Source organism: Malaclemys terrapin, chromosome 5 (assembly GCF_027887155.1).
Source record: "Malaclemys terrapin pileata isolate rMalTer1 chromosome 5, rMalTer1.hap1, whole genome shotgun sequence".
In the NCBI taxonomy this organism is placed as follows: Eukaryota; Metazoa; Chordata; order Testudines; family Emydidae; genus Malaclemys; species Malaclemys terrapin.
The window spans coordinates 8,188,715-8,202,814 of record NC_071509.1 but is presented as its reverse complement, the minus strand read 5'-3'; the positions used below and the strand labels follow the sequence as shown (position 1 = coordinate 8,202,814).

The following is a 14,100-nucleotide window of genomic DNA, read 5'->3' as shown; positions in this document are numbered from 1 at the left end:
CCCTATCTGTCCATCAGGGAAGGACGGGATAGCTGGATGCATAGACACAAATGGGAATTAGGGGCTCGGCTTTCAATGGGAATTGGGTGCCTAACACCCAGTTGTACTTTGAAAATCCCGTAAGGACTATCCAGTAACCAAATGGTTAATAATATACTTTCCCACCCAGTGCATGAAGACCCCCTTCTATTACTGTGACAAATCCATTCATTGAATGAAAGCCAGCAGAACCCAGACTGCCCCAAGCTCACAGCGAGCTGAGGTGAGAGTTTCTTTCTTTTGTGGTTTGTTTTTAAAACCTCTGTGATCTTCTCCCACCCCAGACACAGCCGCCGAGGTCTGAACGCCGAGCGCTTCTGAGCATTCGCTCCCGCTGCCCCTTTCCAGCGACGAAAATACAGACCAGCCAGAAACGGAGATTCTTAAAAGGGGCCTTTCTCCATTTTATTTTGATGGAATAAAAATCCTTCACAGTCAGATATCGATATAGAGAGATAGCTAGAGATACGTATACATATAGATCTTTACATATATATATATACACCTATCTCTATATGGACATATCTATATATGTACATTGTAGAAAACCCAAAAGGCAGCGACTCGTCACAATGTTATAACCCGATGGAGATGTACAATAGACTAGTTATTGATTGTGAAATGTGCTAGAAGTTTAACAATAGGTTTCTAAATGGATACATCTTTGCTGTACAAAAAGTCAATTTTTTTTTTTAATTTCTTTTCTTTAAAGACATTTACCAGAGGCACAGTTAATGCGATGGTGTCTGAATGGGGACATGAGCCACAGCTAGGCCTGTTTTAATGAATACTTATTCTTTTGAAAGTATTGGTTTTCGAGGATGTTTTTTCCAAGTCTTGCTAGACCGAGTTCAGAGAGACCCATCCACAGTCAACGCGGAACACAGGGGAACAGTTTAACGTCTGGTTTGAATTCACAGTAAGAGCAGATAGCGAGGGAGACTTTGAGAAACACAACACACAAGGGTCAGGACTTATGTTTACAGTAGGGCCATCCCAAGTGCTGCCTGCGGGTCTATGCGGATTCCAACAAAGCCGCCTGCGGCTAACCCAACCCCTACCGCCGGCAGGGCCAGGCTCCAACCTGTTCAGCTGCGGGGTTTTTATTGCTGGTGAACCCAACCTGCCCATACTTGGATTCTGACCAAGTTTGGATCCCAGTCCAAAATTCAGAGTTGCCCCGGTCTCTGTTTGGATCTGAATGTAGCCTGTAAAAGTACAGACACAATGGTTGCCAGTGGGGATCAAACTGGTACCTTCAATGCCATAAACACAAGCCCTACACCTGAGTTAAAGGACTCTTTCTGTCAAGAAGTAGAAAGTTGTTATAGTTGCAGGGGCCAGCCCCTAGAGGGAGACATGATCATGCATACTAGGGGCCTGATTCACAGCTCAGGGAAGGCAATGGAAAGACTCCCACTTACTCAGATGGAGTTTGAACCAGGGCTTGGGCCAATGTATCTTTGTAAGGTAAAGCCAAGATTGATTTCTTCTGAGACAATAACCATTCAAATCCAGAAAAGTACGATCCTTGCTCTTCAGGCCTGACACTGAGCCAAGCTACGGATTTTATGATAATCTCTTTGGATATTATTCAAGGATTTATGATCTAAACGAACAGACTCACCTACCAATTTCATCCGTATCCCCAATGGCTCCAATAAACTGCCATGTGTCTAACTTAGCTCCGGAACCCTGTATTCCGTTTGATCTGCTAAGGGAGGTCTCCATTAACAAGCTGGCATTTGCTAATAGTTCCCACACTGCAGGAGCCGTGACTGTCATTGTTTCCCTCTTCTACTCAGACCAAGAGTGATCTGTGGGCCCTGTGAGGGGGTGTGGCAACAGCTGTGTATATATGTAACAGCTGGCAAATGAAGTTCTAAGGGATCCCTCCCTCACTTGCTGCTCTGCGGCAAGTGTCTGAGGTGTTGCTGAGGTGGAGTCTGCACTGCGGCTTGTTGCTAGGTTTGGAATGGTTTTCCAGCATGATTGCAGCCAGCTGGCTGCAGTTGTAACAGTTTTGAGCCCCCCAACGAATGCAGTGACAAGCCATGGGACAATTGCGCATGCTTGGCAAATATAGGCAGAGCATGAGAACTAGATTACTTGGGAGCTAGTCCGGAGCATGTTATTGGCTAGCACAAGTTGTTCCAAGAAATATCTGCGCACACTGGCCGGGGAAATCATGGGGATCAATAAATGTGCTGGAAACCAGGTGACAAGCATAGCTCCCAGAGAGGCAATCCTGAATTGGCCGGTAGCTAGCATAGGTCAAGTTCTAAACACAGATGGGGATGAGAAGGGCAGATCCTGCTAATAATTTCATGGCAAAGGAGCTGTCAAAGGCAGCTGATTACTAACAGAAGGTGGTTCCTAAGAAAAGATGGGCAATATTTCCTTAATAGTGGAAGATCCAGGCCCTTCTGCGATCCCCTGTCCAGCAGGCACTGAGACTCACCCTGCCAGGGGCTGACTCCGGCTGGCTTGCCAAGCCAGTTGCTAGGAGTTCCAAAGGGAAGGGGAAATGGAGCGATGGCTCCTTGGTGCAACATCTCTCAGGGGTGCTTGCACGGTCCCAGGCAATGTGCAGGGGCAACTTCCATGGTGTTTGGAGAAGGGCCCTGGTGGCAAATGTCCTGGAGGGGCAGAAGTGGTCATGTGCGCGGATTTTATGTCTTAAGCTACAGGGGTAAAAACAGGAGAATTCTTCGCACTGTATCAAATCTGGGGCTAACCAGGCCTTCACTGTTGTCACTGTGCTGCACATCCTGGCTGCCGAAACCCACCCCAGCAGCTCGGTTCCTCACTGCTTGAGCTAATGGCCTCTCGCCACGGGGTGTGAACAGCATAGGTCCTATAACGGAGTTGAGCAGTTCAAATTCCATCCAGCAGTGGGCAGTAGTTCACACACATTAGCCTGATCACTACAGAGCACACTGGCATGCCCCTTGTGCCAACCCATGGCCTGTTGTGGCCTTGAGCCCCACCTCAATCAGTGAGACGTTACTACCTGTAGGAAGTTTATTCTTTGTGAGGGACATTTAATAAGTTCTCTCCTTTGAGGCGAGGGGCACAAGGGGGCAGAGGGGAAAGGCTGTTCTCTTTGTTCTCCCATAGCACTTTCAAAAATAGGTCTATTTTTCCAACCCCTTTCAGCTGGAGATCTCAGAGCATCTTACAAACAGTAAAGAATGAACACCATTCTGAGACAGGAAAGGATTATTATCCCCATTCTACAGCTGGGGAAACGGAGGCACAGAGACATGCCAGGACTTGCCCAAGATCATTTAGCAAGTCAGCAGCCATGTTGGGAACTGAATCCAGATCTCCTTACTGCCAGTCCCAGTCGTTAATCACTCAACTGTGTTTCCTAGGGCTGATGAGAATAACTAGGTCGGCAGAGAAATACACGAAGGAAAAACCTATGAGTCTCATTTCATTACATGCTGCAATTTTTCCTTTATGGAGCCCGAGTTCGGGCTCAGCGATGGGAGCATCTGTCACTCCTGAGTTAAGATGGGCTGAGTCTAGCCAGACATGCCAAGCAGGGATCATGAATAAAGGAGTCTGACTTCAGGTTTTGCCCCTGAAATGTTTTATTCCCTAATAATCTGGGCATTAAGGAGCTATTAGGGATAGAGATAAAGTGACACTCACAGGACCCAGTGCTGCTGCTAGCTGTTAGCCTACGATAAAGAGAGTTGTTTAGATTCCTAATCCACCTCCCACTGAAGTCCACGGAGTCCGTGGGAGTTAAATGGCACCCTTCATTTGGCGTAGGCCAGTTCTATAACCCTGCACTCATACAGCCCCTGAAATCAAAGGATCTCAATGTACTTTTGCAGGTGGAGTTTCTGGGGAAACAGAGACAGAGAGATGAAGAGACTTGCCCAAGTCAGCACTAGAACTGGGAAAAGAACCAAGATCTCTCAACTCCCTCTCCCTAGTGTAGAGGAAGTTTTGATCAATGCTTATTTCCTTAATAGACTCTGAGCCCTTTTCCAGTGGACAGATTCTCTTCTGCAAGCCCACACCCAATGCCCTAGCATCATCTACCATTTGAAATCATAGAAACATAGAATCATAGAATATGAGGGTTGGAAGGGACCTCAGGAGGTCATCTAGTCCAACCCCCCGCTCATAGCAGGACCAATCCCCAACTAAATCATCCCAGCCAGGGCTTTGTCAAGCCCGACCTTAAAAACCTCTAAGGATGGAGATTCCATCACCTCCCTAGGTAACCCATTCCAGTGCTTCACCACCCTCCTAGTGAAAAAGTTTTTCCTAATATCCAACCTAAACCTGCAACTTGAGACCATTACTCCTTGTTCTGTCATCTGCTACCACTGAGAACCGTCTAGATCCATCCTCTTTGGAACTCCCTTTCAGGTAGTTGAAGGCACCTATCAAATCCCCCCTCATTCTTCTCTTCTGCAGACTAAATAATCCCAGAAATTATTGAAGGAATAATGAAGGAAATAATGAAGGAAACCATTCCAAACCCGTAATTCAAACACCCTAACTTGGCCTTTGGTCATGATGGCCCTGGGCTCATCATCTCAAACAAGCTATAAAGTGCCATCAGCAGAAGGAAATCCTGGAGCATACTGGATCATTAGCCATGTTTACGGCCATTGAAGCCAGGTAGATGGGGTAATAGGGCTGGTGGCAGAGTTCAACAGTGGGTTTCCTAAGAGGCTATCCTGATTTGGGCATTTCTTCTGAGCATCCAAGTCTCAGAAGAAGAATGGAGGGAGCTTCACGGCTTTGCCTAGGTGGGCTTTGTGGAAGGCTCGCGCCAAAGCAACAACAGGACGTCAACATCTCAGGTTCCCCACAGGACTATCAATGGGCAGAAGGAACACACAGATAAACAGGACAGCAAGGGATGTGATCCAGGGAGATGGAGAACACCTCCCATTCCTACTGGAGTCAATGGGGATTTGAGCACCTTGTAGGATCAGGCTTGTAGTCTAGAACTTCGCTCTTGAAAATGACTTCTGCTCTTACTGCCAATCCCAGTCACCCACATAGAAGTCACAGAGGTTTCTTTTTTTGTTTTGTTTAATAATCATATATACAGAACTAGACCGTTATTTACATCCAAGTACACTTGTCTCTGTATAACTTAGCAGCATATAGTATGTGATTCGGTTCCTATTTCAGTTAATAAGCACTTCACACACAGAAAACCGTCAGTGATTTTCCTACAGTTTTACGCTAGCAACGCTATTGTTTGCTTGTCTGTTTGTAGCGATGTGGTTGATCGCCGGTCAGTCGATTGGTGGAAACTAAGCAGTACTGGGCATAGCTAGGTGCGCAGTTTTTATCTCTAATCCTTTCCCGTATGGCTGTGAAGCCATTACACACCTGCTGCTCTGGAGATGAGCCAAAGCAATCCAGGTGTGACGTCTTAAAGCAACAGAAGCAAAATCATGGAAGAAAACCAAACACACAAAGAAACAAAGGATCTGATTCTTCCCTCCCTTACACGAGTGTGACTCATTTGAGCTAAATCTTCAGCTAACTTAAGTCCGGGGCTCTGTGGCAATGAAGTTATGCTGATGCTCACCAGCCAAAGATCTGCCCTACTGACTTCAATGGAGTCATTAAGGATCAGAACCTTCTGCTTGGCAACTCACCTGCAAGAGGCACCTCCGGCAGCTCGCTGGGGCATTAGCTCAGTGCTGACCTGGGAGTGAAAAATGCCCTTTACTGAATCACCAGCCTAACGTCCGAGCGCACCTCGGGTATTCGGTGCGGCTCTCCCACCGAAGGAATGGTGGGCTCACAGCTGCATAGTTCAAGAGATCTGAGTAGATCCCAATCCAAGGTGACGTAGCTGCAGGAAGAATGGTCATGACACACGAACAGAGGGTTGGGAACAGGCATCTTCCGCCTGTAAGGTGGAAACTCTCTGCACAACACCCTCCCCTGTCCTTAAGTGGCTCTGTGGTTCCTAAAATCAGCAGCGCGTCCAGCAGAATGAGTCTGTTACAGACTCAGGGAAAGGAAGGGACCCTACAGGATTCATGGGATAAGTAACCTCAAATGGGCCCCTCAGCCACCCTTTTATAATGGCAACACACAGGCGGGTGTCATACATAAAGAGCAATTCGCAGCACAATCACCCTGCAGAAACGGGGACTTTGCTGTCTGGCTTGTTACAGTGTCTGGCTAATTTGCATAGAAATCAGAGCCAGTGAAGGAAGGGGCCGTGGAGTGTTCAAGGTTCAGCTTTTTCTTTAATTTCCCTTTGCACTGGCTGATTCCTGTCACAGCCTTAATGTCACTTAAACATCGCCAGATCCTCAGCTGGTCTAGCTCCGACTTCAGTGGAGCGACACCGATTTACATTACCTCAGGTTCTGGCCCAGAATCATCTCACACGCCCGCCTCAGTGGCGTACAATGGACATTAAGGGAGGTCTTAAAACACCCCCTCCCCCCATTTACTGCAAAGATCTGGGATGCTACAGAGCATTGGATAAATATGTATTTAGGGGCTTTTAAATGCATGGATTGTTGGCCTCCCTACTCTGGGACACACCTAGGGTATATCTTCACAGCAGCTAGAAACCTGTGGCTGTGCCAGCCAACTCTGGCTCATTGGACTCGGCTGTTTCATTGCTGGGTAGACTTCTGGGACCCTCACAGGGTCTGGACTCCAGCCCAAGCCCAGAATTCTACATAGCAATGAAACAGCCCCCAGCCTGAACCCCCCAGAGCCCAAGTCAGCGGGCACAGGCCAGCAGTGGGATTTTCTTTGCTGTGGAGACACCCCCTGAAGGAGCTTTCAGGAGGTGTACTATTGATCTGATTAGATCACTCGTTATTTAGGGAATGTTTCAAGCCTGCAGAACACGTAAATCTGCAATCGGTCTGTTCTGCTCTTGTTGGGCACCAGTAGGAATCTCAGGTATGCACTGAGCGGGTAGAAGGGTTCTCTGGATGGCATCAATGGGAACACAGGTGAACATCAGGGGTGTGAACATTCTCAAAGGCTGATTGGGGCCCTTTAGAATGACGGGGAAATCCTGGCCCCACTGAATTCAGTGGGAGTTTCGCCATCAACTTCATTTGAACCAGAATTTCACCCATAGTAATGGAGGAGATCTAACAGGTCCTGGGGCTCATCCCATTCGGAGTGCAGCTACTGTTCCCTGAAAATTCTCGTTACATGATGGCCCGAAAAATTACATGTAAAGTTGGTCTGAAAGCTATTAAAAATATTTGTAGCTGCTCATCACTTTTCCCTTCCACCCAAGGAGCTCAGAGCCCTTTGTGAGCAGGAATAAATTCATCCCTGCGAGGTAGGGAAGGATGGTGATTCTGGTGTAATTTATGGGGAAACTGAGGCCCAGCAAGAGGGTTTGCCGGGTCACACAGGCCCCCACCATCCCGGAACTCATGAAGAAGCCTAACGCTGAGGGTTTAGGGCACTCAGCCCCTCACACTGACTGACGGAGATTCAGGGTGCTCAGCCCTTCGCAGGAGTAGGCGGGTGGCCAGCTCCACTCAAGTCACGGGAGTTACTTGGCTTTATGTCAGCGGAGGAACAGGCCCAGCTAATTTAAAATGACAGAAACAGGGCCTAATTTTGTACACACGTAATTCAGCCTTCACACACAAACTAGGCATTTCCAGACCTATGTGGCCCAGGTATGGCTCCAACAGGCCAACAACTGGGCATGCAAATTAGATACAGACACCCCCTCCCGCCCCCGGGGCACAGAACGTTTGCCTGTGGAACTGCACTGACTGTAACAGCACCGGGGAGGGAAAACAAGCCCTCGCCTGGGAACGGCGCCAGGTCTAACAGCAGCAGAACTGGCAGGCGCTGCCACGCTGACGTTCTAGCCGAGTCCTCCTCTCTGGTGTCTGCATGCTGCTCTGCGCACACAGCCTCGGCCCTTTGTGCCCTCAAGCAGCACCTGTTATTGCTCACTCTGCTGCCTGGCTGGGGGCGGATTAACGATCGGCACCTGGAGACCCGAGCAGGGACACAATTGCACCATTACAAATGGGCAGCAAAGCGAGAAATCAAGCTTGCAATGGTCTCGTCCATTGTTAAGACTGGAATGGAATAACGCGCCCAGCTGAAGCCCTCGCTGACGGACGGTGGCTGGGAAGCAATGCCCCCTCCCGCGCCGTCCTGGCTCTACACACAGAGAGGACGGTGGCTAAGGTTGCTCCTCTTCATATGACTGGGAGCTTTGCCACTGATCTGGCTCCCGTTGACGTCAATCTCCCTCCTACTGTAAGTGCTTCTGCTCCCATAACGGGGCTACAGGGCCTACAGTCAACGCCAGACTCCTCTCTCACAAGGATGTTATACTGGAGTCCCATTGACTTCAATGGAGCAGCAGCTGATTTAGGGTCTCATCCAAAGCCCGTTAAGTCAATGAGACTTTCCACTGGGCTTTGCATTAGGCCCACCCTGTATATTCAGTATGTGCACCCCCATCTCCAAGCGCCAAGCCCACTCCTTATCCTACATAGCCCACCCCAAGACCAGGACAGTGCCATTTGGCCATCAATCAAACACCGTTTGTGAGGCAGCTGGCTTGGGCTCGTCTCTGGGACAGCCGGTTTCACAGGTATTTGCCTTAGTTTTTGCCGGACTGATGCAATATGTTTTCTTTGCCTCCCCTAGTACAAGAGCAGCAGGGGGAAAACTGAGGAGCCCTCCCAGGACAGGCTGAGATGGGTCATCCTGCGAGAAGCCTTCACTTGTACAGCAACAGCGACCATTGTCATCCACCAGCACCACCCATAGCCCGTGCTGGTCACTGCTGGCGCCTGCTCAATGGGCAAAGTCCGCTGGAAAACAACAGCCTGAAACTCTCTGAGAATTGGTCAGTTTCCCCTATCTGCCGTGAGCCCTGCTTGCTGAATCCTGGGCTTTCCCCAAGATGTTGTAAATCCCAACCAAAGTTCAACACCTCTCCCCTCTGCCCCCCGAGGAATTGTGAGCCACCAGCTCGTAGTGCGAGCTCAGCTGAGGGGACATATGGAAAATGAGCAGTTTCCATGTCTTTTCTCGGCTGCTCTTTCCACAGCGCTGAGCCTGTCTCGTCCTGCCGCTCTCGCCCAATACACGCTCGGGCCTGAACTCTCATTGAAATCACTGTGTAGGGGTTTGTGTCGCTGCTCATTCGACACCCTGTGCATCTTTGTTCCTTCTAGCTCTCCCTCTGGAAAGGACACTGGGCTTCCTCCTGAGTGACACCGAGCCTCCCGCACTCCACTGCTTCAACTGAGTCCCACCTGAAGACCCCGTTACACTTCCGGAAGGGTGTGACACATCTTTAGTAGGAGACAGAATCAGGCCCATTTATGGCTGAATGCTGCCCTTGGGTCCAGGTGTGAGACTTGGCAATTGTACGCCCGCATCTGCAGGTAGACTTGGGTCCCTAGGATTTTCCTACGTCCCCGACTCAGCATGGTTCATAGGCACATGCTTAGAATATCAGGGTTGGAAGAGACCTCGGGAGTCATCTAGTCCAATCCCTTGCTCAAAGCAGGACCAACACCAACTAAATCATCCCAGCCACGGCTTTGTCAAGCTGGGCCTTAAAAACCTCTAAGGAAGGAGATTCCACCAGCTCCCTAGGTAACCCATTCCAGTGCTTGGGTCCTTTGTTGAACGGGGGCCTAAGTTACTTCTTATGCTAGGGTCTTAACTCCTGCCACATCTATCCATGGTGCTGATGCTTGTTCACTAGCACGGCAGAGTCTGCAAATGTGTGGGCGGTTTCCTGAGGCCCTTCTGTAACTAGACCACCTCTCCAGGGAACAACGGCAAGAGGAAAGTCAACCCTGGCACCTTTGTTTTGGGAGCAGGATAGTGTCACCACCTGGCATCCCCCACGGGTTCATTTCTGATTTGGACACACGTGGAAGGAGTTTGAATGCTTCTCTGAAGTTTTGTCAAAGTTCTTTCCTCCGGGATCTCACCTGAGGAATGGGAATTGCTGCCTGAATTACTGGGGACTCCTTATTTTGGCCAGGCCAGAAATACAGGAAAACTAGTGGGGTTTGCTGCCATTTCTGCTTCTAGTCCTGATCATTGCCCAGAAGTGGAAGGGGACGTGAATGTAAATAGCAAAGCCAAAGCACAGCATGTTTTCAGAACCTCAAACGCAACTCGCAGTTCATTTTGGGCAGCGGTTGGTGTTGGCTCATTGTACCTATACTGGCTTATTCTAGCCCCTAGTGACATCATGGACCTTGGCAATTGTCAGCAATGCATTTGCTATAGAGACTTATTTGAATAGGGTCAAAGCCTGGTTTCACTGAAGTCAGTGGCAAACCTCCTACTGACTTCACTGGATTAGGCTGTCAGACAAGTATCATCAATACCGTGACGTGCTGAACTGCACGGTTCTTCTGATCCCCAGAGATTTGCTCTATTAGCCAATGTGGCTAAAATGCCCTGAAAAACCCTGTCACTTTGCACTGTTTTGCTGCATGAACTGATGGGGGGGGGGGAAAAACAAACGCAGAGGGCAGGGGAATTGATGATGGTGGAAGGGATGGCAGCATATAGAGAAGTAACAGTCACGGCAGATTCCTAAAGGGCCCCTGGGCCCTTCCTAGCTGTACTAGGAGAAACTGATGTAGCATCATCAATAGTATAACAATGTACATCCACGGTTAGTTTACTTACAGAGCACTGAGGAAGAGAATAAGGGTGGGGGGTTCGGTGCATTCACACCTCTGGTAAAATAGCACATTATTCTTAGGAAGATCACTGGCTGGAGTAGGTAGTACATGCACAGTAATAAAAATTACTTTTATTGACTTGGTCCCTTGTTAGATCTCAGTGGACTCTATTCGCTCCAGCCTGGATGGAGTCCATGGTTTTTTCTCCTCGGTGTAAGGCGGGCTGGTAGCCTTGGTGGTCATCTCATTCACCTTGTGCTCCAGGAGCTGGTTCTTCTGGTACATCTCCACGTAGTTCAGCTGTAGCTGCTTCTGGTATTTGATCACCTTCTCCTTCTCCTCCTGCCACGTGCGCCGCTCCTCCTCAAAGTCTATCACCTGCTGCTCCCGCTGCTGGCGCTCCAGCTTCAGCTCCGTCTGGAGCCGCTCAACCTCCTTCTTCAGGGCAATGACACTGTCCTCATTCTGGCGCTTCATCTTGGCCTCATCGCTCTCACATGCCAACGGGTCCCTTAGTTTCTCGGTGAGCTCTGCATTGAAATGGCCATGGTGCCCCATGCTGGCCAGTGTCTGCTTCAGGCCAGAGACCTCCAGCTCACAGTGGTTGAGTTTTTCCCTTAGCATCTGCACCTCATTCATCTTTCTCTGCAGCTCATTCTCGCAGACCTCCAGGTTGACAGTCTTGGAGCTGTAGGAGTCTTTCAGGGTGATGATCTGTTCTTCCTTCTCTTTCAGGAAGTTCTTACCTTCTTTGAGCTGAGTCCGCAGCCCCACGATCTCGTTCAGTTTCTGAGAGACATCAGCTTGCGAATCCTTCAGTTGTTGCTTGAGTAGTGAGATCTCACCAGCTTTCTGGCACACCTGGAAGAGCAAGTGAGAGCTAGTCACAAGAGCGCAACATGTGCAAATGGCAATTTTCAGTGGCTTATAACTTGGCTAAATCAGAGAGGCTTTTCGTGGGGTAAGCAGGGGGGAACTCCTTGACCCCAGAATTATCCCTTCTAAATTTTTTTGTTCCCACTCCAGTGCACGGAGGTGATAGAGCTCTTCAAAAACCAACCAACCAACCAACCAACCAACATTAGGGCTAGGGTTGCTAATTTTGGTTGGATGTATTCCTGGAGGTTTCATCACATGACATAATATTTAATTAAAGATTAAACTTTAATTCCTGGAGGCTCCAGGACAATCCTGGAGGGTTGGCAACCCTAATTAGGGCAAACATGTTAACATTGGCAAAACTACTTCCTTTTGGCTAACTTTGTTCTTGGAAATGGCTGATTCATGTTTGCCGAAACTTACTTCTAAAAATAGTCAGCCTGAGGCAGAGACCAGGAATGGAAAATTTCAGCCTGAAATGTTTAAATTTGGTAAACGTGTCAGCAACTGAAAACTGGGTCTGATAATGGAAAGTATTAGGAAGTCTTAACTATAGGCATCACTGCCAACTCTCTCTCTCTCTCTCTCTCTCTCTCTCAAATAAAAAAAACAAAGCATTTGAGCTGTGAATTCAAGGGTTTGTTTGTTTAAACACAGAAGCTCCACCAGTTTAGTTTAAATCAGCTTAAAAACTGATTTGCTTAAAGTGGTGCAAACCCCTATGTGGACACACATCAGTTTAAACCTGACATACATCAGCTTAGCTACCACCTACCAGCTGAACCAATATAAACCAGATTTAACCCAACTAAAGAGAGTGCACATACAAAGTTGCACTGGTTTAACTGAAATCAGTTTAAAAAGAGGTCACGGCTTTAGTTAATCCAGAGCAACTCGGTGTGTGGACGAAGCCTTGGCTGTATTACCACATGCCATAGAACAGATCAGAAGAAGCTTCCAAATCTGGATGTAACAAGGATTACAATAATTGGCACCAGTTATTGATGGTGGTTGCGCCATTCTCACAACCTCTCTGCCGCCAATGGGAATAAGGTAAAAGATGTTGACAGAGATAGAAGGCAAATGGGCACAATGGAAACCCCCATTTCTTTTCCCACCAGTTCATGCACTTCTAAAATCAGAGGACCCCAAAATGCTTCATGAACCCTAGCTCACAACAGCTCTATGGGATTATCACCCCACTGGGGAAAATAAGGCGCAAAGAGAGGTTCTATGACTTAAGAGTAGGGAGGCTGGGAAGAGACTCCAGTAGGCTAGGGTCCCACCGTTCTGCTGTGGCCACAAGCCAACGTGTCTAGTAATCTTTGATGTTGAGCAATTATTTATTCACGTCTGGATTGCTTGGGCAAGGTATCCTTCAGTCCATTAGACACCGGAGGATTTTATCTGAGTTTGGCCTCTTTGTTGTACTTGATTAACTAAATGTTTTTTGATCCAGAAAAGCACTTGATCGTGTGTTTAGCTTTAGGCATGTGAGAAGCACCCTGAAATTAGTGTTCCGGTGCTTTGCTGGGTTGGGATCTATGTTAGCATGGACTGATGCTTTCACTCCCCAGTCACTGGTGTAACTAGTATAATGCTGTGATTTTGCTGGGCCCTTACCTCCCACTTGGTTTCTTCAATCTTGGGAAGAAACTCAGCCTGTTCTTTCTTGAAAGCCACAAATTTTTTCTCCAGCTCTTCTCGCTGCTGGAGAAGTTGCCCCACATCATCCTGGAGCTTTTTTTTCTCTTGCTGGAGCTTGAAGATCTGGAGCTGCAAGGCCTGTTGAGCCCTCTGGGCCTTCTTGGAGACCTGCTGCAGTTTATTTGCATAATTTTGCCTGAGGTCCTCCATTTCACGTTCCCAGATCTTTTGCTTCTCCTCAAACACTTGGAAGATGGCAGCCTCGCTTTTGTCCAGGTTTCTTCTCATCTGCAAGACCTCCTGCTCCTTCTCCCACAGCCTGTCCTCCAGGTCCTGGATAACGTCATCTGTCGAGGGTGAATGGAAAGGCATTGTTTCGTTCAGATGGTTGAGCCTATTGAAAGAAGTAGTACTCTTGCTTGAAGACCGTCCACTGTCTGAGGTAGATATTCCATTGTATCCCACTATGTTCTTATCTACATAGGTTGTGCCAATGCGGTTTATGTGACTAGTTGAAGCACTCATTGGGCCAACGTGCTGACTGTAGCCCGTCCCGTAAGTGGGCAAGCTCGTCAAAGAGTTACGGCCAGAATCGGAAAGACCTCCCACTTGGTTTGTAGTCCTATTAAGGCTGGTCTTCTCCAGTCCGCTTTTGCCTGCAGATGGGCTATTGCTGTTGGTGTGATTCAAACTCTTTCTGTTCTCTGTTATTCCATTGTTCTGCGGCGGGCAGAGATTCTGCATGGAATGGAAGTTTTTAGGAACTACTGGTTTAAAGGCTGAAGGTCTAACTAAGGGCTCATTGCTCTGCAAAGGAAAAAAGAATCACACATCAAACGTAGTCAGGCTTTGTAACAATACACAA

The 14,100-nt window shown here is 48.2% G+C and overlaps 1 protein-coding gene across 11 annotated transcripts in view; it reads right to left on the bottom strand.

The window, feature by feature from the left end:
* Positions 1-419: 419 nt before the first annotated feature.
* The window catches only part of LZTS3 (leucine zipper tumor suppressor family member 3), a 151,349-nt gene continuing 137,668 nt past the window's right edge, over positions 420-14,100 (bottom strand). For all 11 annotated transcript variants that reach the window (XM_054029975.1, XM_054029965.1, XM_054029970.1 and 8 more), the window contains 2 exons: positions 13,212-14,042; positions 420-11,570 (listed from right to left, as the gene is read on the bottom strand). In XM_054029975.1, the coding sequence (XP_053885950.1) occupies positions 10,860-11,570; positions 13,212-14,042 (1,542 nt within the window). In that variant the 3' untranslated portion in view covers positions 420-10,859. The remainder of the gene's footprint in view (positions 11,571-13,211; positions 14,043-14,100) is intronic.